The 22,300-nt window shown below is 43.9% G+C and overlaps 1 protein-coding gene across 4 annotated transcripts in view; it reads right to left on the bottom strand.

Moving 5' to 3' along the window:
• Positions 1-2,320, bottom strand: part of CTDSPL (CTD small phosphatase like) — a 125,022-nt gene extending 122,702 nt beyond the window's left edge. For 2 of the 4 annotated variants that reach the window (XM_073811018.1, XM_033864589.2), the window contains exon 1: positions 1,890-2,318. In XM_073811018.1, the coding sequence (XP_073667119.1) occupies positions 1,890-1,968 (79 nt within the window). In that variant the 5' untranslated portion in view covers positions 1,969-2,318. Of the gene's footprint in view, positions 1-1,889 lie in introns of all 4 variants that reach the window. The other 2 variants (XM_073811019.1, XM_019946836.3) reach the window with 2 other exon arrangements.
• Positions 2,321-22,300: the final 19,980 nt, after the last annotated feature.

The following is a 22,300-nucleotide window of genomic DNA, read 5'->3' as shown; positions in this document are numbered from 1 at the left end:
CTCAATCCACAGAGGGAGAGAAGCAGAGGCATCAAATCTCCTTGATGCCTCCAACCAAAACGTCCCTGAGGGGACATGCCCAGCCCAGAGCCAGCAGGCCAGGGCCCCAAGAACTAACAGCCCCAGCGGCAGGAAGGCCAGACCAACCAAGGTGCTGCCCACTTGGGCTCCAGAGAGACATGAAGATTCATCTGGAGCACCCTTTTGCAGAGTTTTTTATAGCCCATTTGTAAGACACAGGAAAATGCCTGGGGGAGTCTGATTTCTAATTTTACGTAAAAGAAAACAAGTCCACAGACACACAGTGTTTATGGTCTATGAAAGTGCAAATGGGTTGACAAATCCCCAATCTCAGGGTGCCTCTGGTGGTTTCTTGCATTTTCCTGGTGGGCTTGCTCAGCCGTTCCTGCTTGGGGAGAGGCAATGGGGTGTTCTCCCCACCCCCACGCCACTGCTCCGTAGGGCTGCACACCTCACCCGACTGGCACAAGAGTAATAACACATGGAAAGAAATCTGACTCTGTCAAAGTCAAAGGCCAGGCCTGGAGAGGGGAGGGGCGTGTCCTGGTGGGCTGCTCCTGACCTGGGTCCAGGTATTTGCCCGGCGCATAACAGGAAGCTTTAGTCACCAGAACAAAACAAGCCAGATTCCTTGGCCCTTCAAAACTGTCCAAGCCTCAGGCCAGCTCACTAAAGTGACAGTAAGCAGGGCACATGAGAGAGGGGGACAACAGGTCTCCAAGAGGGGCAGGGACACAAAGGAAAAGAGCAAAAAAGATAACAGAAGTGGGTGACGGGGCCAAAATGTGCTGAAATCAGACCAGGTGCTGCAGCACAGTGCCGACTCTCCGGGAAGGGATACACCTGGCCCCCAAGGGCTCCTCCAGTGCCCATGAGAGCTGGGCCCTAAAAGGACCCAGGGAGGACCAGGCCTTGCAGATGCGCCCAGCAGGCTGGTGTCACTGAGACGGCAGAGTCAAGGAGGGCGGATGGCTCAGCAATGCTCCCCCCGACCCCCTACCTCACTTGTGCAACCAACTAAACGCACGGCACACAGCCTCATTGTCGGGTGCGCACGCTGCACACACAGGCTCATGGTCAGGCACAGCACACACAGCCTTCTCGGGTGTGAGTGCACACAGACATACACCCTGCCAGTTGACGGACACAACATATTCAACTTGCCAGCTGGGTGCTGTAGGCACACAATCATCTGCACACACAAACTGTCAGGAGCGAACACATACAAACTCTCAGACTCAGGCTCTTTTGGGCATGCACACATACATTCCACAACCTCCTAGTCAGGTACACAGAAACCTCTACATAAGGTACACACCCGCACTCACAGCCTGTCAGGAAAACCCGAGCGCACCACCTCTGTTAGGTGCACACACACACACCTTTACCGTCTCTCAGTTGGTGTGTGCACACCCACAACATGCAAGTGCACACACACACATAAACCGATAGACACATACACACACTCCCAACGTGTCGGGTGCACGACACTCACAACTTCTCCGTTAAGTGCACACACACCCTTCCAACGTCTGTCTCCTGCACACACAGGGCACACACACTTCCAACCTGCCAGGAACACACACGCGCGCTCACAACTTCTCCGTCGGCGTGAGCGCACACACAAACTCCCGGCCGGCAGGGTCGGCCCCACATTGCCACCCCCCGGGAGCGGCGCACGCCCCCTCCCGCGCCCCGGGCTGCGCGGGCACACTCCCCCTCCCGCCGGCACCCGCACGCCGGCCTCCCTGCGGCACACCCCGCACCCACGCACCCCTCCCCCAGCCCGGGCCGGCGCCCGGCAGCCAACTCCGGCCGCGCGGGGAGTGCCCACGCCCCCGGCCCGCCGCGCCCGCGCCCCTCCTCACCTTTCTCGCCGGCGCCCGGGGCCCGGCCCTCGTCCTCCTTGGGGTTGGTCACCTGGGTGATGATGGCCGGGCCGTCCATGGGTGCGCGGCACGGCGGCAGCCCGCCGGCCCGGCCCCCCGGCAGCCAGGCGCACGGGCGCACGGCGCGGGGGGCGCGCGGGGCCGCGGGCCGGGGGGGGCGCTCGCCGCCGCCGCCGCCTGGGCGCGCCCGCCGCCCGGCCCCGCTCTCTGGGAGAGGCGGCCCGGGCCCGCGCCCCCGCTCCCGCCGCCGCCGCCGCCGCCGCTGGGCTGGAGCGGCCGCCGCCTCGTCACCATGAACCCCGGAGCCGCGCCCGGGAGAGCCGCGCACGGGGAGGCGGAGCGGGAGGCCGGGCGCCGCGGGAAGCGGGAGCGGGCGAGGGGGAAGGAGCGAGCCAGGAGCGAGGGCGGGCGGGCGGGAGAGAGGGAGGGAACGAGGGAGGGAACGAGGGAAAGCGGGAGGGCGGGCGGGTGGGTGTGTCCCGGCCCGAGGACCGGCCTCCACCGCCGCCGCCGCCGCCGGCGCTGCCAGCCGGCCCCGGGGGGAGAGGGTTTCGGGGTGAGGCCGAGGCGGTGAGTGGAGGGCGGGCGGGGGTCTTGGGCAGACGAGTTGGGTGAGGGGCTTGGGGTGGAGGGGATTCCAGAGGGATCCTGGCGGTAGATAAGAGGGCCGGGGTGTGTGGGGGTGTCAGGGGTTCTGGGAAAATGAGTGGGGTGAGCGGCCTGGGGTGCGAGGGCCGTGAGGAGGAGTCCGGCAGATGAGTGGGCTAAGGGGCGTGGGGGGCTAGGCAGGGGCCCGCGGGGGTGCGGGTAGGGCTCGGAGGGGTGTTCGGAGTGGGATCCCGGGGGCCCGAGGAGGGATCGCATGGATGCGAGAGTGAGGAGTACCCTGGGAGGGATGTTTACCGGGAGGAGGCAGGAAGAGTAGGAGGCAGATGTGAGGGAAGGGGAGGAGGGTCCCGAGAGGGTGTCTTGGGGGAGGTGCTGGGTGAGGGGCATCCCGGCGCGGGAAGCGAGGGGTCAGGGACTTGGGCGCGGAGGGCAGCGGTTTGCGGAGGTAGAGGCTGCTAAGAGAGGTCCCTTACACCGAGGCGGCCCGCGGAGGGGTCCGGGGCGCTGGTGCGAGGAAGAACCCCTGAATGCGAGGAAGGTTCGGCGGGACCCGAGGGTGCGCCGGTCAACGGAGGGGTCCCAGAGTGTGAGGAATCCTGAAGGGTCCGGACATGCGGGACCCAAGAGTGACCAGGGATTGGGTGGAGGGAGGAGTCGTCTGCGGACGGAGCTGGAGGCTCCAGGCGGGGGATGCTTGCAGAACTGGTTTCAGCATTGGACCCTAGAGCCCGCGTGCTGGACGGTGGGTCCTCGAGGACCAACCTCATGGCACGTGGGGGTGTAGGCGTCGAGCGGGGCCTGGGCAGTGGGCATTTACGGGTGCTGTTGCAGTAAGGGGCCCGGCCGGGGTGGCGGGTCGAAGGCTGAGGAGAGGAAGGGGCCTGTGGCGGCCCGAGCTGAGCAATGACTGTGCTTCTGAAAAGCAGCCAGCCACTGTCAGGTCTGGAGCGAGGGCGAGGGCGAGAGCGCGAGCAAGACGGGAAAGTGCCTCCTCACCCTTGGTGGGTCTGGGCCCTTTCGCGCCCGCGCCTTCGTTTTCCAACTTGGAAGCCGCACTAGCAGCCCGGTAAACCAGGGGGCCGGGCAGTGCCGCAGGGGGGGCGGATCTGGGGGCGGAAGGGGAGCACTCGCGCGCGCTCTCCACCAATCAGGAGGATCTGGGCGGGCCTGCGGAGCGTGACGTAGGTGGGCAAGGCTGAGTGGGCGGACTGCTGCTTGGAGCGCCCTGCCTCCCTGCGCCCGGTTGCGCGCGCACTTCAGGCGTTATAGGCACGTCCATCCCTGTCGTGGCTGAAAGGAAGCCAGGCCTTTAGGACTTTTCTCACTCCCTAACACCTGGAACCTGGAGCTGGTTGCCGCGAGGTCACGTGCTCACCGGGAGAAGCAAGGAGACTCTCCAAAGTTTTCAAGTACACTTCCGGAAGCGCCTCTGGCGAAGGGCAGCCAGCAGACCTAACAGTGTCTGCACAGGGTGGAGCCCAGTGAGGGTTCTGGTCTGGGAGACAGTCCTGGGACAGGGCTCCTGTGGCAGGTGGGAAAACATTTCAGGGGAGCTGCTCTAAAAGGTAGTTAGGCAAGCTGTAGGGGTTTTGCCCCCAAATCCAGGACCTCAAGTGACATCCTGGCTTTGAGCTTGTTCGTGAGTCCTGGTGCCCGCTGCCTTGGAGTGCGCTCATGTGTGAGTAGCTGCTCTTCTGTTGGCTCCTTTAGGACCATAGTGATTTCCTGGGGCAGCTGAGCCAAGAAGGTTGAAGCGAAGTGCCCTTTTGGTTAGGAAGGTGTAAGTAGCCCAGGCTCCAGCGTACGCCCAGCCTAACCCTCCCAAGTGCAGAGCAGATTAGGGCCCCATGGCACCCAGGACTTCCTTGTCCCCACTTCTAATGCTCTTTGCATTTGTTCAGAGGCTGTGGCTGGCCCAGGGGCTGGCAAATTAAAATGTTCTCTGAATTCAGAAAAGGGAACCCTCCTACACTGTTGGAGGGAATGTAAAATGGTATAGCCACTATGGAGAAGAGTATGGGGGTTCCTCAAAAAAACTAGAGTTGCCATATGATCCGGCAATCCCACCCCTGGGCATATATCCGGACAAAACTATAATTTGAAAAGATACATGCCCGCAGTCTGTGGCATGACATGTTTCACAGGCAGGTCTGATGACATCTTGGCACACACAGGAACAAGCTCATTCGTACACAGGCTCACATTCATGCCAGGACACAGGGTGCACCCGTGATAAGGTTGTCTCTGCCCAGGCTGGTTTGTCCCACCTTGGCACTGCCCTCCCTTGCCCTCTGGCCTTCCCTGGCCCAGAAGGGATCATCCATCATGCACATGAACACAAGTGAGAGCAAGGGAGCGTCTGCAGGCAATTGCTATTTTTTGCACAGACTTCCCCAGAGACCTGGGGAGAGAGAGGGCTGGGCTGTCTGCTTTGGAACTGGAGGAGTGGAGAATACAGGGAGGAAAAAATAAGATCTCAATAAATCAGCCCATCTCCTGACTCCACTCTCCCTCTCTCCCCCTTCTTCACTCCCCCAAGCCTCCCCCCCCTTAGTTCCCTAGCCCCCGCACGCTCGGGCGCATCTGCCTCACCTTGTCCTCCTGCACCGCTGCCCCCGAAGCACCGCTGAAGCTTCACCCCAGGGAACCACCACCACCCACTACCCAGTCTTGTGCTCCACACCTGAGTGCTGGGCTGGGGTAGGTGGAGAAAGGGGGCTGCGTGTGGGGACCGGGTGAGGAGGCCCTGCCTCTGCTGAAAGAGGCCATGGGCAAGTGCTCCCTCTCTCCGGGCCTCCCCTTTGCAGGCAGGAACACGCAAATGACGGTCTGTTGCCAGAAGGCTCTGGAATGAGTACAAACCAGAAGGGGGCACCTGTCCCAGTCTGAGCTTGGAGCTGGGACCGAGGAAGTGAAATTTCTGGACATTTTTGGATGATTAAAATTATTTTTAAAATAGTAAAAGTAAAGTATTTTGGAGAAATGAAGACGATACTAGCCACCCACATGAATTTGTCCAGACCTTGAGTGTTCACAAAGCTCTTTAACATTTTCTGTCTCTGCGAGTCCCACAATGAAGGCAGGTAGGTGTCCCCCCATCCTGCTTGCTTACTGTATGCCAAGCTCTGGCTGGGTACCATGTGCCTCCAAGGGTGAGAGGCTCCCTTGGCTGCAAGGAATGGAGACTCTCTTAGGGAAGGATTATCATGGGGGTCTCAGAGCAGGGCTCTCTGCCCCATCCAAGACCGCATAGGAGCCCAGCTGAGACCCTGGAGAAACCCACCACCCAAAGGCCTCAGGAATGATGAGGTCCTACTACTGACCTCAGGAAACTGGATCATTCAGGACCAGGGCCACTCTAGCCCAGCACTCCTGTTATTCCAGAATAAGTCATGTATCACGAATGAGACTCTCTTAGGGTCTAACCACTTGTCTCCTGTTAGCAACTCACTCATTTCCCCTTTTCTTTTTCTTTTTCTTTCTTTCTTTATTTTTTGTGGCCATGCTGCGCGGCTTGCTGAATCTCAGTTCCCCTACCAGGCATTGAACCAGGGCCACGGCAGTGAAAGCGCCAAATCCTAACCACTAGACCACTAGGGAACTCCTGATTCATTTTCATAAGTCCCAGTTTAAATTCTGGAGAGAGAATTTGTTCGGCTTAGTTCATTACCATTGTTCAAGTTACTATAGTTGTATAAAAATTACTCTAAAACTTAGTGACTTAAAAAATATTTCTATGCATATGACTTACAATTTGGGCAGGACTTGACACGTGTAGCTCATCTCTGCTTTACATGGTGTCACCTGGGCTGCTTGAAGGCTGGGGGCCAGAATCATCTGAAGGCTCACTTTCTCACATTGCAATTGATGCCAGCTGTAAGGCTGAGCCCTTTGGGCTCTTGGCTGCAAAACCTACAAATGGTTGTATTAGCCATGCCTTTTATTTACTATACTCTGATGTTTTGACATCTTAGGGCCTTGCTGACTCTAGAGCGACTGCCCACCCCAGGGCTACATCATTCCTAGAGAAAGCAAATAACTGGCTTATAAACATGTCTTTCATATGCAAACCGATCAACCCAGAGCCCATTCCCCCAGCCACCTCCTTTTTGGAGCTATTACACTCCAGGCCACTATTGCCCTAATCACCTTAGGATCAGGTACCAGACAACTAGAGATAGTCCCTACATCCTAGAGCCCACCGAAATTATTCTAACTAGCCAATCCTAAACCACTAACCCCGTCTCACCTGTTCCTTTCCATAGAAACCACAGTAAAGTCTCTTGCTACAGTTTCCCTTTCTCCCTCTGCCTCCTGACCCACCCTCGTGCTTCCCTGCATGCCATCCCCCTTCCCGTGGCATGGGGCAGCCCCTTCTCTTGGAAATTGAGTATAACAAACTGTTTTCAATGGCAGTCGTCTTTTGGCCTTTCCAAGGCCCGATCATCAGGGAGCCTGCTCTGAGTTCAGTATTCCTGGGCTGTGTTCCCCTTGGCCTTTGGACCTACTAATCAGGAAAGTACAGTTGCAGAGTGAGAAGGGAGAGGTGGCAGGAATGTCCCCTGGATCAGTCTGCAAACTGCTTTAACACATCCTGGCTCTGGCAGATCGGGCTGCACCCTCAGATGAAAGCATCCCATATGCTGCACGGGGCCCCTGAAGGAGGCCCTGCTGCGCAGAAAAGCTTGATGTGCCAAGAACATTTCCCTCTCATATATTGAAACACATTTTCTTCCTTCCTAACTTAATTCAACTTTAAAGTCTCTTTTCCCCCTTTACTGATATAAACTTATTTTCCTCAACAGTGGGGTTCTGAAAGATGCGTAGATACCCCCCTAGTGCTGTGTATGACTGAGACCAGGAAAACCAGGCGACAAGGTTGCTTGCACCTCTCCAAAGGCAGCTGATGAAATGCAGGACTTCCGCGGGGGAAGACCGTCTGGACAAGCTCTTCCTTGTCTCTGAGGATTGGGGCTGCGTCCAGATTGAAACTCCTTTATTAGCAAATTGATTATTTATATAAGGGCTGTCTCGGCAGCTTCCTTGTTGGTGCTAAGCTGGTTTAAAAGTTCCAGATGCAGCAAAGCACTCTCCAGCCCTGGCAATGGTTGTTATCAGCAAGACCTCACTCAAATCAACTCAAGAAAATAGCTTTAAACTGGAGACTGCAAACTAGCAGCCCAGGGGTGGCACCCAGCCTACAGGTCCGTGCTGGTGGCAAACATGGTTTGTTATTGTTGTTTTGTTTTTGCCTGTACAGCACAGACTCTCGCAAATTTTTGTTTATAATCATAGACTTACAGAAGCTTTGCAAGAATAAAGAATTCCCATATACCCTTCAACTAGATTCCCAAATGTTAACTTTTTATCCCCCCTATTATTATCGTTTGGACCATTTGAGAGTAAGTTGCAGACTTACTCCCAAACAGTTCAGTGAATATTTCCTAAAAAACAAGAATAGTCTCTTTTATAATCACATACAGTTATCCAATCAGGAAATTAACGTTGTTACACAATTATTATCTAATCTGCAGACCTTATTCACATTTCACCAATTGACCCATTCTGCCCTTTACAGCAAAAAAGAAAATATATTTTTTCTGGTCCAGGATCCAATTTAGGATTATGTTGTCAGGTTTCTTTTCTTTCCTTTAATCTGGAACAGTTCTTTGGTCTTTCTTTGTCTTTCACGACCTTGCCAGTTTTGAAAAGTACAGGCCAGTTATTTTATAGGATATCCCTTAACAAGGGTTTGCCTATTGTTTCTTCAAGAGTAGATTCAGGTTATGCATTTTTGGCAGGAATGCTCCAGAAGTGATGCTGTATCCTTACCAGGACATCATATGAAGAGGCATGTCATGTTGCTTCACTGTGGCATGATTGGTAACTTTTTTTTTTTTCTTAAGAGGCGGGGAGATGCCTCCTCATTCTTTTTTATTTTTTTAAATTTATTTATTTATTTTTATTTATGGCTGTGTTGGGTCTTCGTTTCTGTGCGAGGGCTTTCTCTAGTTGTGGCAAGCGGGGGCCACTCTTCATCGCGGTGCGCGGGCCTCTCACTATTGCGGCCTCTCTTGTTGCGGACGGAGCACAGGCTCCAGACGCGCAGGCTCAGTAATTGTGGCTCACGGGCCCAGTTGCTCCGTGGCATGTGGGATCTTCCCAGACCAGGGCTCGAACCCGTGTCCCCTGCATTGGCAGGCAGATTCTCAACCACTGCGCCACCAGGGAAGCCCCGATTGGTAACATTTTTGGTAACAGTTACTTTGATCACTTGCTTAAGGCAACAGCTCTAAGGTTTGTACACTATAAATTTTGTCCCATTGTATTTTCCCATTTCTAATTAAAGAGCTTTATGTGGGGAGGTGCTTTGAGACCATTCAAATATCCTTACTCTCATCAAACGTTTAGCCTCTATCTTTAGCATCTGTTGATGATTCTTGCCTGAATTTGGTTACTGCTATCAGGCTTTTCCCCATTTCATCAGTGGGAATCCATTCAAGTTGGTTTTTGTGTGCATTTGACATCTCCACATTACTCTCTGAGCTCTTCCTCACTTTCTGGTCCAACAAGATGTTCCAGGCTCATCTTGTCCTTTCCCTGCACTAGTACTGGAGTCAGTCATCTGTCTAAGGAGCCTTGATTCTTTTTAGTGGAGAATGGTATTTAGAGACCAAGATCTGGGGGCTAGATGTGTGTTCATTGCTACTGGGGTGTTATTGATTCTAGGCTTACTCAGTGGACACAGCTATATAAATTTATCTATCTATCTATCATCTACATCTATATGAATTTCTCGATCTATATCTGTATCAAGCAGTCTATCTCTTTACCAGTCATCTATCCATGTTCAATCTGCTAAAACCATGAGTTCCTATCTAACACCACAGATTTCATTCCAGCCTCCCCTCTTCCCATATTTGTAACTCCCATTTATGGCAGGGAGAAACTTGACTCCTGTAATCCACCATATAGCTGTGTGCTCAATCTTAGCATACCCAGAGAGTAGCTGCAGAATTGCTAACCCAGTCCACAGCAAAAATCCATCCCACTAAGTAGAGTTCAGTATTTGTTTACAGTTCTTTGTCTTTTTTTTTAAATATGTTTTATTTTACTTTATTTAAAGATCTTTTTGATGTGGACCATTTTTAAAGTCTTTATTGAATGTGTTACAATACTGCTTCTGTTGCATGTTTTGGTTTTCTGGCTGCAAGGCATGTGGGATCTTAGCTCCCCGACCAGGGATAGAAACCACACCCCCTGCATTGCAAGGTGAAGTCTTAACCACTGGACCGCTGGGGATGTCCCAGTTATCTTTGTCTTTTGTCAAAATAGTTCATTCACATGTTACTTGGGTTTGTTCTTCCACACTCAAGTTAGGGTCATTCTTTTCTGTTTATTCTATGTTAGGTTTTTTCCCCATTTGTGTAGATTTTTTTTTTTGGTAAGTGAAACATTAATATGGTCCCCAAAGTCAGAACTATACTGACTTTCCTAAAACCAAGGTATACTCAGAGAAGTGCCACTGCCCCACGCTTTGTACCTCACCCCTGACCCCATATCCTCTCTACTCTGTTTCTACCCTAGAGCTTTAGCTGTTTACTCTCATTAGTTTCTGGTGTATCCTTCCTGGGTTTTGTTTTCTTGTTCTGTACAAAGAGCAGATACATGTATATATGACTATTTCTCATGTCCTATATAAAAGGTAGCCTATAATACTCACTTGTACCTTTTCTTTTCACTTAACAATATAGCCTGCAAATCACTCCATTTCAGTTCATAGAGATCTTTCTCATTTTTTAAAAGACCACACTGCATAGGAGTATTTTAAGGGTAAATTCTTGGATACTTTTGACCCAGATTCTTGGGTCAAAAGGTAAACACACGTGTAGTTTTGTTAGGAATTGCCAATCTCTTCGAAGAAAGATTATATCAAGTTGTATTTCCACCAGCAATGGATGAGAATGCCTTTTTCCCCTCAGCTACAACAATAAAATGTGTTTTCATGTTTTAAATTTTTGCCAATCTTCCAGGAGAAAAATGGTATCTCAGCATAGTTTAAATTTGTATTTCTCTTATCATGTGAGTTGAACATATTTTCATTTATGTATAAAGTAAATTGTCTATTCATGTCGCTCGCTCATTTTTCTATTTTTTAAATCTGACATCCCTGATGTTTTAGAGCTCTTTCTATATAAGGATATTGGCCCTTTATTTGCGACATAGATTGTCAATACTTTCTCCCATTTTGTCATTTGACTTTGCTTATGGTGTTTTCTTTTTGCCAAGAGGAAATTTTTATGTGGTTAAATTTATCCATCTGTTCTTATTGCCACTGAATTTTGAGTCATAGTTAGAAAGCCTTTCCCTACACCCAGGTTATGAAAGGATCCATCTAAGTTTTTCTTCTAGTACTTGTATGGTTTCATCTTTTAGTTAGATTTCTAATCCATTTGGAGTTTATTCTCTTGTAGGGTGTGAGATAAGAATCTACTTTTTTCTTTGTCCCATGTCAACCCTGTTCTCCCAGCACCATTTACTAAAAAGTTAATCTTTGCCCCAGTGATTTGAAATGCTACCTTTATTGTATATTAATTTCCCATATGTACCGAAGTTGATTTCTGGGCTTTCTATTCTGTTCTGCTGGACTGTCTGTCTATTCATGCACCAATACCACATTGTTTCAATTATAGAGGCTTTAGAATATGTTTTAATGTCTCATAAGGCCATGACTCTCACAATAGCTTTTTTCCCCTCAGTATTTTCCTAGATATTCTTGCATGATTTTTTCCATATAAACTTTAGTATCAACTTATCTAGCGCCATTGAAAAATAACCTGTCCTCAAAATGTTCCTAAAAGTTTGAATAGTTTCCAACATTTAAAGTGGGGAGATATCACATGAAAATATGGATTTCTGGGGGTTTTTTTGAAAACTGGGGATCTATCAACAAGGACCTTTTCTTCCCACATGATCCAATAGTGTAGAGCAGACCAGTAGCTGCAGCCTTTACACAGGCATTGTGGTCTCCAGGACTACATGGTGCCCACTATGCCCTCTGATGTCTCACCCCTGAGCTTCACACATTTAAGTTCCCTGTGTGGCATCTGAGTTGGTGACTCAGGCTTTAAATGATCAGGAAAGTTATATATCATGCCCACACTTAGTCATCTATTTCTCTGTCTCACAATAAAATATTATGAAAGCGGTATGTCTGTTTTATTCACTGCTGTGTCTCCAGGGCCTAAGAAGAGGGCTTAGGGCATAGTTGGCACTTGGTAATTATTTGTTTAATGAATAAGTGTTTATATATAGGAAACAAGAAATGATAAAAAATGTGTTCTCTCTTCAAAACACCATTGAAAACACATCAAGTGGAACCATTATGGGTGGGAGTAAGTTGGTACAGTGCTTACAGAGAGCAATTTGGCAATATGTCAAAGTTACAAAGGGATAGATTGGTTTTCGCTGTGGTTCTACTTCTAAATATTTACCCTAAAGTATATTTGCACACAGGCAAAAATGACGATTTTCAAGGTTATTTACTGCAGTAATAATAAAAGGTTGGAAAGAAATTACATTTGTTTTAGAAGGGACTGATTATATAAATTATGGTTTACCCATACATTAGAACAATGGAATAACAAATATACAGTAATAAAAAAGAATAAGAATGCTTTCTGTGAACTGAGAGAGAAAAACACAAAGCGCAGGGTAGTGTATATAGCAGGCTACCTTTTATGTATAAAAGGAAAAAAAAAACAAAGATCCAAATTCATATTTGTTTGTAAGCATATGAAGAAAATCTGGATGGACTTGTAAGGAACAGATAGCAGTGGTTAGTTGAAGGGTGGAGGAAATGGTGAAGACACTGGGTAGATGGGGACAAGGTGGGAGGGGAATTCTCTCTCTCTCTCTCTCTCTCTCTCTCCCCCCTGACCCTGAGGAATAGGTTTTAAATCAAATATTTCCAGGGACTTCCCTGGTAGCACAGTGGGTAAGACTCCACGCTCCCAGTGCAGGGGGCCCTGGTTCGATCCCTGGTCAGGGAACTAGATCCCACATGCATGCTGCAACTAAGAGTTCGCATGACACAAGTAAGGAGCCCACGTGCCACAACTAAGGAGCCCGCCTGCCACAACTAAGACCTGGCGCAACCAAATAAATAATAAAATACATAAAATTAAAGAAATCAAATACTTATATATGCACACATAATGTATACATACATACCAACACACATGTATAAAAACAACTATTAGACTAAAAGGACAGCAGAGGAAGCCATTAGACCCTGGAGACCACAGCTATCCAGCTAGGACTCTGTCTGGACAACCATGTGATGGAGATTCTAGATCACTCACTGGTATTTCATCTATTCTTGCTAGAAGATGATATATTGTGCATGTTAATTCCATTTGACAGAAAAGGCAATGAAATATGTTTCCCCTCTTACTATCTTGCATTCAGATAATCCCAGAGTGCACTTTACAAATTGACAGTCAATAAACCACTTCACCCAGTGAAGAAATAGAGCACATTTCAAGATGGAATGGTGATATTCATGCCACAGTCCCCCTCCCCTGCCAATGCTTCACAATAAAAAAGTGAAATATTTCAGCTAGTGAAATTGGGAATTTAGCAAAGAAAGAATTTATCAACTATAGTTCTAGAATGATAGAAAGCAAGATCTTCTAAAATATTAAAATGCAAAGTCAGGAAATCTTCAGAGAATATAGCTTTTGGTACATGGCATATGATCAATGTGAAATGAATTAAAAAAAGAAAATGTATTGAGTGCTGTTACTCAAATAAATTAAATGGATGAATCTGTATTTGTCATAGAGTTTATCAAAATATTTTAAACTGGGGAGCCCAGAGAATAATTAGAACTAACGCTGTGGCAAATAATATTTTGGATGGATGCATATCTCAATAATGTTTCTCTTGCCCTTTTTTTTTTTTTTTTGGTTTATAGATTTTTGTTGTTGTTGTTTCTTTGGAATAATTAGCTTCCTTTAAAAAATTTCTCAAATGGCAAGCTATTCTGTTTTACACTTTTGCAGATGTCTGATAACAAATTTTAACATTTTTGGTAGGCAAAATACTGGTGTTTTAATTCAGTATGCCATAGCTCAAGGTCATATATTCAAAGTAGAAGAATACTAATTTAAAAAACCCTTAGCGTAAACCACCTGAGAGTAAAGATACTTAGGTACAATGAAAAGTGTTTTCAACTCATGGGCTCAGAGCATACCCTGAAGCATTCATACATACATACATAGACACAGACATGGAAAAGGATCTATATTAAACACCACAAGAAGAATATAAACATTTTAGAATCAAAGCTCGTCTCTGTTGTCTTTATAAGATGTGTTTAAAATTAAGATTGTTTTCTGGTAATTGCAATGACACTGTAGAGAAAATGTTGCCAATAGATATCCATTGATTTAGTGGCATTTCACCCATGGTTACAAGGAGACTAAGAGTGACTCGCCTTGACAGTGATATAGTTTTGGAGGGGAGTGGGGAAAATAGGTTACAAAACAGTCCACAGATAACAGCCCCATCTCAGTAAGGATCACATTCTATGTTTCACTGTAATTCTCTATTTCTCAATAGTCCTGCAACTCGAAACTAATGCAAAATTCAAAAATTGCTTTTATAAGTTTATGGTTGAAGTATTTTCGTTGTTTGTTTGTTTGTTTATTGGCCGTGCCTTGTGGCTTGTATAAGCACAGAGTCCTAACCACTGGACAACCAGGGAATGCCCTTGTTCTTTTAAAAAAATGCTTGCTTGCTTTCCTTTCCTCATTACTCCTGCTAATTGCATCACTTAATTTCTTGATTATTGTTGCCCCTCAGCCCTATTCCACTGACGGTTTAGGAAGTTAAATGTTCTGTTACCATAAATACCAAAAATATCCGCATACCTTCTGAGCAGTTGTTAGAAAGCCTGCCCTGACGCATCCTGACCACCAGGGGGCAGCCGGGAGCTAGATTCTTTGCTTTCCTCCCAATTCATTCAGAAGTAGGTTCCAAAATTCGATTGTGTAACTATATCATGGGGATTAGAAATTTCTTAAATGTTCACTAAGACTGGAATGAATAAATAAAATGCACTAATATCATATCATGGACTACATAACATATCATGGACTACAACATGATTGTTTTAAAAGGGAATGAACTAATTTTAAGATATTTCTTGACTTATGATGGGGTTAAGTCTGGATAAATCCACTGTAAGTTGAAAATATCTTAAGTAGAAAATGCATTTAATACACTTAACCTACCAAACATCACAACTTAGCCTAACCTATCTTATATGTGCTTATAACACTTATATTAGCCTACAGTTGGGCAAATCATCTAACACAAAGCCTATTTTATAATAAAGTGTTAAATATCTCATGTAATTTAATGAATACCATTTTTTTTTCTGGAGAGTTTTTATCATAGATGGTGTTGAATTTTGTCAAAAGCTTTTTCTGCATCTATTGAGATGATCATATGGTTTTTATTCTTCAATTTGTTAATATGGTGTATCACATTGATTGATTTGCATATATAGAAGAATCTTTGCATCTCGGGATAAACCCCACTTGATCATGGTGTATGATCCTTTTAATATGTTGTTGGATTCTGTTTGCTAGTATTTTCTTGAGGATTGTTGCATCTATATTCATCAGTGATACGGGTCTGTAATTTTCTTTTTTTGTAGTATCTTTGTCTGGTTTTGGTATCAGGGTGATGGTGGCCTCACAGAATGAGTTTGGGAGTGTTCCTTCCTCTGCAATTTTTTGGAAGAGTTTGAGAAGGATGGATATTAGCTCTTCTCTAAATGTTTGATAGAATTTACCTGTGAAGCCATCTGGTCCTGGACTTCCGTTTGTTGGAAGATTTTCAATCACAGTTTCAATTTCATTACTTGTGATTGGTCTGTTCATATTTTCTATTTCTTCCTGGTTCAGTCTTGGAAGGTTATACCTTTCCAAGAATTGGTCCATTTCTTCCATGTTGTCCATTTTATAGGCATAGAGTTACTTGTAGTAGTCTCTTAGGATGCTTTGTATTTCTGCGGTGTCTGTTTTAACTTCTTTTTCATTTCTAGTTTTATTGATTTGAGTCCTCTCCCTCTTTTTCTTGATGAGTCTGGCTAATGGTTTATCAATTTTGTTTATCTTCTTAAAGAACCAGCTTTTACTTTTATTGATCTTTGCTATTGTTTTTGTTTGTTTGTTTCTATTTGATTTATTTCTGCTCTGATCTTTATGATTTCTTTCCTTCTGCTAACTTTGGGTTTTGTTTGTTCTTCTTTCTCTAGTTCCTTTAGGTGTGAGGTTAGATTGTTTATTTGAGATTTTTCTTGTTTCTTGAGGTAGGCTTGTATAGCTGTAAACTTCCCTCTTAGAACTGCTTTTGCTGCATCCCATAGGTTTAGGATCATTGTGTTTTCATTGTCATTTGTTCTAGGTATTTTTTGATTTCCCCTTTGATTTCTTCAGTGATTTCTTGGTTATTTAGTAACGTATTGTTTTGCCTCCATGTGTTTGTGTTTTTTACGTTTTTTTCGCTGTAATTCATTTCTAATCTCATAGCATTGTGGTCAGAAAAGATGCTTGATATGATTTCAATTTTGTTAAATTTAGTGAGGTTTAATTTGTGACCCAAGATGTGATCTATCCTGGAGAATGTTCTGTGCGCACTTGAGAAGAAAGTATAATCTGCTGTTTTTGGATGGAATGTCCTATAAATATCAATTAAATCTATCTGGTCTATTGTGCCATTTAAAGCTTGTGTTTCCTCATTAATTTTCTGTTTGGATGATCTGTTCATTGGTGTAAGTGAGGTGTTAAAGCCCCCCACTATTATTGTGTTACTGTCGATTTCCTTTTATAGCTGTTAGCAGTTGCCTTATGTATTGAGGTGCTCCTATGTTGGGTGCATATATATTTATAATTGTTATATCTTTTTCTTGGATTGATCCCTTGATCATTACGCAGTGTCCTTCCTTGTCTCTTGTAACATTCTTTATTTTAAAGTCTATTTTATCTGATTTGATTATTGCTTCTCCAGCTTTCTTTTGATTTCCATTTGCATGGAATATCTTTTTCCATCCCCTCACTTTCAGTCTGTATGTGTCCCTAGGTCTGAACTGGGTCTCCTGTAGACAGCATATATATGGGTCTTGTTTTTGTATCCACTCAGCAAGCCTGTGTCTTTTGGTTGGAACATTTAATCCATTCACGTTTAAGGTAATTATTGACATGTATGTTCCTATTACCATTTTCTTAATTGTTTTGGGTTTGTTTTTGTAGGTCCTTTTCTTCTCTTGTGTTTCCTACTTAGAGAAGTTCCTTTAGCGTTTGTTGTAGAGCTGGTTTGGTGGTGCTGAATTCTCTTAGCTTTTGCTTGTCTGTAAAGCTTTTGATTTCTCCATCGAATCTGAATGAGATCCTTGCCAGGTAGAGTAATCTTGGTTGTAGGTTCTTCCCTTTCATCACTTTAAGTATATCATGCCACTCCCTTCTGGCTTGTAGAGTTTCTGCTGAGAAATCAGCTGTTAACCTTATGTTAACCTTATGGGAGTTCCCTTGTATGTTACTTGTCATTTTTCCCTTGCTGCTCGCAATAATTTTTCTTTGTCTTTAATTTTTGCCAATTTGATTACTATGTGTCTTGGCATGTTTCTCCTTGGGTTTATCCTGTATGGGACTCTGCGCTTCCTGGACTTGGGTGGCTATTTCCTTTCCCGTGTTAGGGAAGTTTTCGACTATAATCTCTTCAAATATTTTCTCAGGTCCTTTCTCTCTCTCTTCTCCTTCTGGGACCCCTATAATGCGAATGTTGTTGCGTTTAATGTTGTCCCAGAGGTCTCTTTGGCTGTCTTCATTTCTTTTCATTCTTTTTTCTTTATTCTGTTCTGCAGCAGTGAATTCTACCATTCTGTCTTCCAGGTCACTTATCCGTTCTTCTGCCTCAGTTATTCTGCCATTGATTCCTTCTAGTGTATTTTTCATTTCAGTTATTGTATTGTTCATCTCTGTTTGTTTGTTCTTTAATCCTTCTAGGTCTTTGTTAAACATTTCTTGCATCTTCTCGATCTTTGACTCGACTCTTTTTCCGAGGTCCTGGATCATCTTCACTATCATTATTCTGAATTCTTTTTCTGGAAGACTGCCTATCTCCGTTTCATTTAGTTGTTTTTCTGGGATTTTATCTTGTTCCTTCATCTGGTACATAGCCCTCTGCCTTTTCATCTTGTCTTTCTGTGAATGTGGTTTTTGTTCCACTGGCTGCAGGACTGTAGTTCTTGCTTCTGCTGTCTGCCCTCTGGTGGATGAGGCTATCTAAGAGGCTTGTGGAAGTTTCCTTATGGGAGGGACTGGTGGTGGGTAGAGCTCATGAATACCATTCTGAAAGTGAAAACAGAATGGTTGCCTGGGTACAGGATGGTTGTAAGTGTATTGGTTGTTTACTCTTGTGATTGCATGCCTGACTGGGGGCTGCAGCTGCCCAGCATCTCAAGACCACATCTTACTGCATATTGCTAGCCCAGGAAAAGATCAAAATTCAAAATTCGAAGTATGGTTTCTACAGAATGTGTATTGCTTCTGTACCTTCATAAGTCAAACCATCATAAATCAGGGACTGTGTGTATGTGTCACCAATGGGGCAAGATGTTTGCTCTGACTACCCAAGAGTGCTTCATGAAAATGTCTTAAAAACAAAATGTTTAGCAAAATCAGCAAGTAAAAATGATGCATACGACATGACAGCATTTTTGTAAATTAAAAACCTATAAAACATATAAATCTTGTTCATAGATTCATATCTATAAGTCTCTGAAAATGTAAAAAAAGGACTGAAAAGATGCACTCTGAGTTCATAGTGGTGGTTTCCTGGAAAGGAGAAATGGAGGAGAATAGGGCTAGGGACTGGGGACAAAGGGGCTTCAACTTCATCAAGATGTTTTGTTTTTATATTTGAAATAGCTGACACGCTGGAGCAGTTGGACTTTCATAGGCTAATAATGAACCTGGATTCAAACAATGAGATACCACTACATACCTATTAAAAAGATGAAAATCCAAAATGCTGACAACATCAAATGTTGACAAGGATGTGGAGCAACAGGAACTCTCATTCACTGCTGGTGGGAATACAAAAGGGCACAGCCACTTAGGAAGACAGTTTAGCAGTTTCTTACAAAACTAAACCTACTCTTACCATTTGATCCAGCAATTTCACCCCTTGGTATTTACTGAAATGAGTTGAAAACTTTTTTTTACACAAAAACCCGTACACAGATATTTTAGCAGCTTTATTCGTAGTTGCTAAAAGTTGGAACTAACCAAGATGTCTTTCAGGAGGTGAATGCATATATAAGCTGTGGTATATCTATACAATGGAAAATTATTCAGTGCTAAAAAGAAATGAGCTATCAAGCCATGAAAAGACGTGGGAAAAACTTGTGTTAATTTAGTAAGTGAAATAAGCCAATTTGAAAAGGCTATGTGCTGTATGATTTCAACTATATAACATTCTGGAAAATGCAACACTAGGGGGAAAATAAAAAGATAGGTCATTGCCAGGGGTTAGGGGGGTAGAAAGGATGAATAAGCAGAACACTGAGGATTTTTAGGACAGTGAAACTATTCTGTATATAATATACCTCTGTGAAAACCTCTGTTTATATACATATAATAATACATATAATTATACCTCTGTTAAAACTCATTGAATTCACAAGATCAAGAGTGAACCCTAATGTAAATTATGAACTTTGGTTGATAATGATGTATCAGTCTAGATTCATTGATTGTAGTAAATGTACAACTGTGCTCCATGGTGTTGAAAGTGGGGGAGGCTGAGTGTGTTTGGGGGCAGGGAGGATATGGGAATTTACTGGACTTTCTGCTCAATTTTGCTGTGAACCTGAAATGCTCTAAAAATAGTCTATTTAAAAAGCAAAAAAGCCAAAAAACAAAAAATGCAAAAACCCCACACCTTATACAAAATTAACTTAAATGGGTCATAGATTTAAATATAAAATACAAAACTGGAAAACTTTTAGAAAAAAAAATAAGAGAAAATCTTCACAATCTCAGGTTAGATGACGTGTTCTTTCACACCAAAAACATGATCCATAAAAAAATTGATAAATAGATAAGTGAAAAACAAGTTACAGACTGGGAGAAAATATTTCCTAACTACGTAGCTAACAAAGGACTAGTATCTAGAATATAAAAAGAGCTCTCAAAACTCTGCAGTAAAATATCAAACAGTCAGTTAGAAAATGGGCAAAAGACTTGGAAAGACATTTCACCAAAGAGGATATGCTGACACAAATAAGCACATGAAAAGATGTTTGGCATTGTTAGCCACTAGGGAAATGCAAATTAAACCCACAATGAGATATTACACCTATTAGACAGCTCAAAAAAAAAATTGTGATGATATCAAATACTGGTGAGAATGTAGAGAAACTACATCTTTCATACATTGCTGGTGGAAAATAATTTGGCAGTTTAGTTTTAAAACTAAATATACACTTACCTTACAACTCAGTAACCTCACTTTTAGGTATTTATCACAGAGAAATGAAAACTTATGTGCCACAAAACCCTGAAATACAATTGTCATAATACATCATTATTTGTAGCAGCCAAAAACTGGAAACAACCCAAATGCCCTTCGGCAGTTGAATGGTCAAACTGGGGTACATCCATATCATGGAATACTATAGAAATACAAAAGAACAAATGATTGATACCTGTAACGACTTGGATGGATCTCAAGGGAATTATACTGAGTGAAAAAGCCAATCTCAAAGGTTATATATATATATATTTTTTCTTCTTTTACCACAACTGAAAGAAATGTGAATATTTTTGTTTCTCTGACCCCAGTCAGATAAAAGTTACTCCAAGCCCACACGATGTTTGGCAAAGCAAAGTTGGGCACACAATTCCAACACAACGTTTGCAAACACCAATAAACGGGTTGTTTTCCGGTTTGGACTTTGGGATATATTTTTTCACAGGAGCAATGTTATGAATAGTACTTTGTCTAGTCAAAAACGTCGATTGAATCCATAATGTGTCCATAGGATGATAATAGAATAGTAGTGCTACCCCTATGGAAACTTAATACCAACTGCATTTTCTCAGAGAAAATTAATTCAGTTTTCTCAGTGGATTTGGGAATCTCCCTCCTCCTGCTTTTCCAACCTGGCTGAAGAGGGCTTTCCACACATACGTAAAGTGGATACTGCCTGCAGAGAGGAAAAAAGGGACAATTTCTATGAATAGAAATAAATCTGACTAGAATCTACAAATGGAGAAAATAGTTGTATAATCTATGATTCCACTTACAAAATATTCTCTAAAAGACAAAATTATAGAGGTGGAAATTAATGATTGTTAGGGGTCGGGTTAGGGGGTAGCATGAGGGAGTCCCTTTGTGGTGATTAATCTTTAAAAAAATTTTTAAATTGAGATATAATTGACATAACATTATATTATTTTCAGGTGTGCAACATTATGTGGTAATTAATCTTGAGTGTGGTTGTGGTTGAAGGAATCTATACATGTGATCAAATTGCATAGAACTATAGATCACGCACATGCACACAAATGAGTGAATGTATATAAAAACTGATGAAATCTGAGTAAGATCTATAGATTGTACCAGTATCAATTTCCCCTTTTTGATATTGTATGTATTATGGTTATGCTTGATGTTACCATTGGGGAAAGCTAGGTGAAGGGTACATGGGACTTCTTATTTTTCAACTGCCTGTGAGGTTATAATTATTTCCAAAAAAAGTTTTAAAAATCCAATGAAATACTTGGAGCAAATGTGACAAAGTGGTGGTAGGTTCCTAGGCATTTGTTATAATACTGTTTGCACTTTTTTGAAATATCTTTCAGAATTAAAACAAATGGCATCGGGAAGGTCTTTTCATTTTTCTTTTATTGGAGTGAATTTTAAAATACCTAGGAGTTGCCCACAATCTTAATATGAGTCAACGTGGTAGCAAAGCTGCCAACAAGACAGATAAAAATTCTTGTTACTGAATTTAGTTCTATGCTGGCAGCTCAAAGCAAGGAGGGAAATTTGAGGGGTAGCTTCATTACAGGGTGACAGTTATTTTCTTATTTATGTCAGAGATGGTACAGGATGTGGAAGCTGTCATAAACATAGTTTTAGGAACTAGAGATTTCTTTATGCAGGAAAGAGAAATTTTATAGATTATATAGCAGCTCTTTTCATATGCTTTGAATGCTGTCATGGAGACAAAGTAGATATTTTATTTTTAAAGGGAAACTTGGGACAGATGGCTGGGAAGGTTGGGGGTACAGAGGGAAGAAGAGAAATATAGACCAATGGAATAGAGTAAGGACCCCAGAAATATATCCTCACATATTTGGTCACGTAATTTTTGACAAGGGTACCGAAACCATTCAACACTTTTCAACCAGTAGTACTAGGAAACTGGATATCCAGATGCAAAAAAATGAGGTTGAACCCTTACCTAACACCACATGTAAAAACTAACTCAAAATGGATCAAGAACCTAACTGTAAGACCTAAAACAATAAAACTCTTAGAAGAAAATACAAGACACAAGCTTCCCAACATTGGATTTGACAACAATTTATTGGATGTGACACCAAAGGCAAAGGCAACAAAAGAAAAAATAGACAAATAGGACTTGATGAAAAATTTTAAAATTTGCACATCAAAAGACACTATCCAAACTAAAAAGA

This window comes from Tursiops truncatus, chromosome 10 (genome assembly GCF_011762595.2).
Source record: "Tursiops truncatus isolate mTurTru1 chromosome 10, mTurTru1.mat.Y, whole genome shotgun sequence".
Classification (NCBI taxonomy): domain Eukaryota; kingdom Metazoa; phylum Chordata; class Mammalia; order Artiodactyla; family Delphinidae; genus Tursiops; species Tursiops truncatus.
This window is presented reverse-complemented; position numbering and strand designations above follow the sequence as displayed.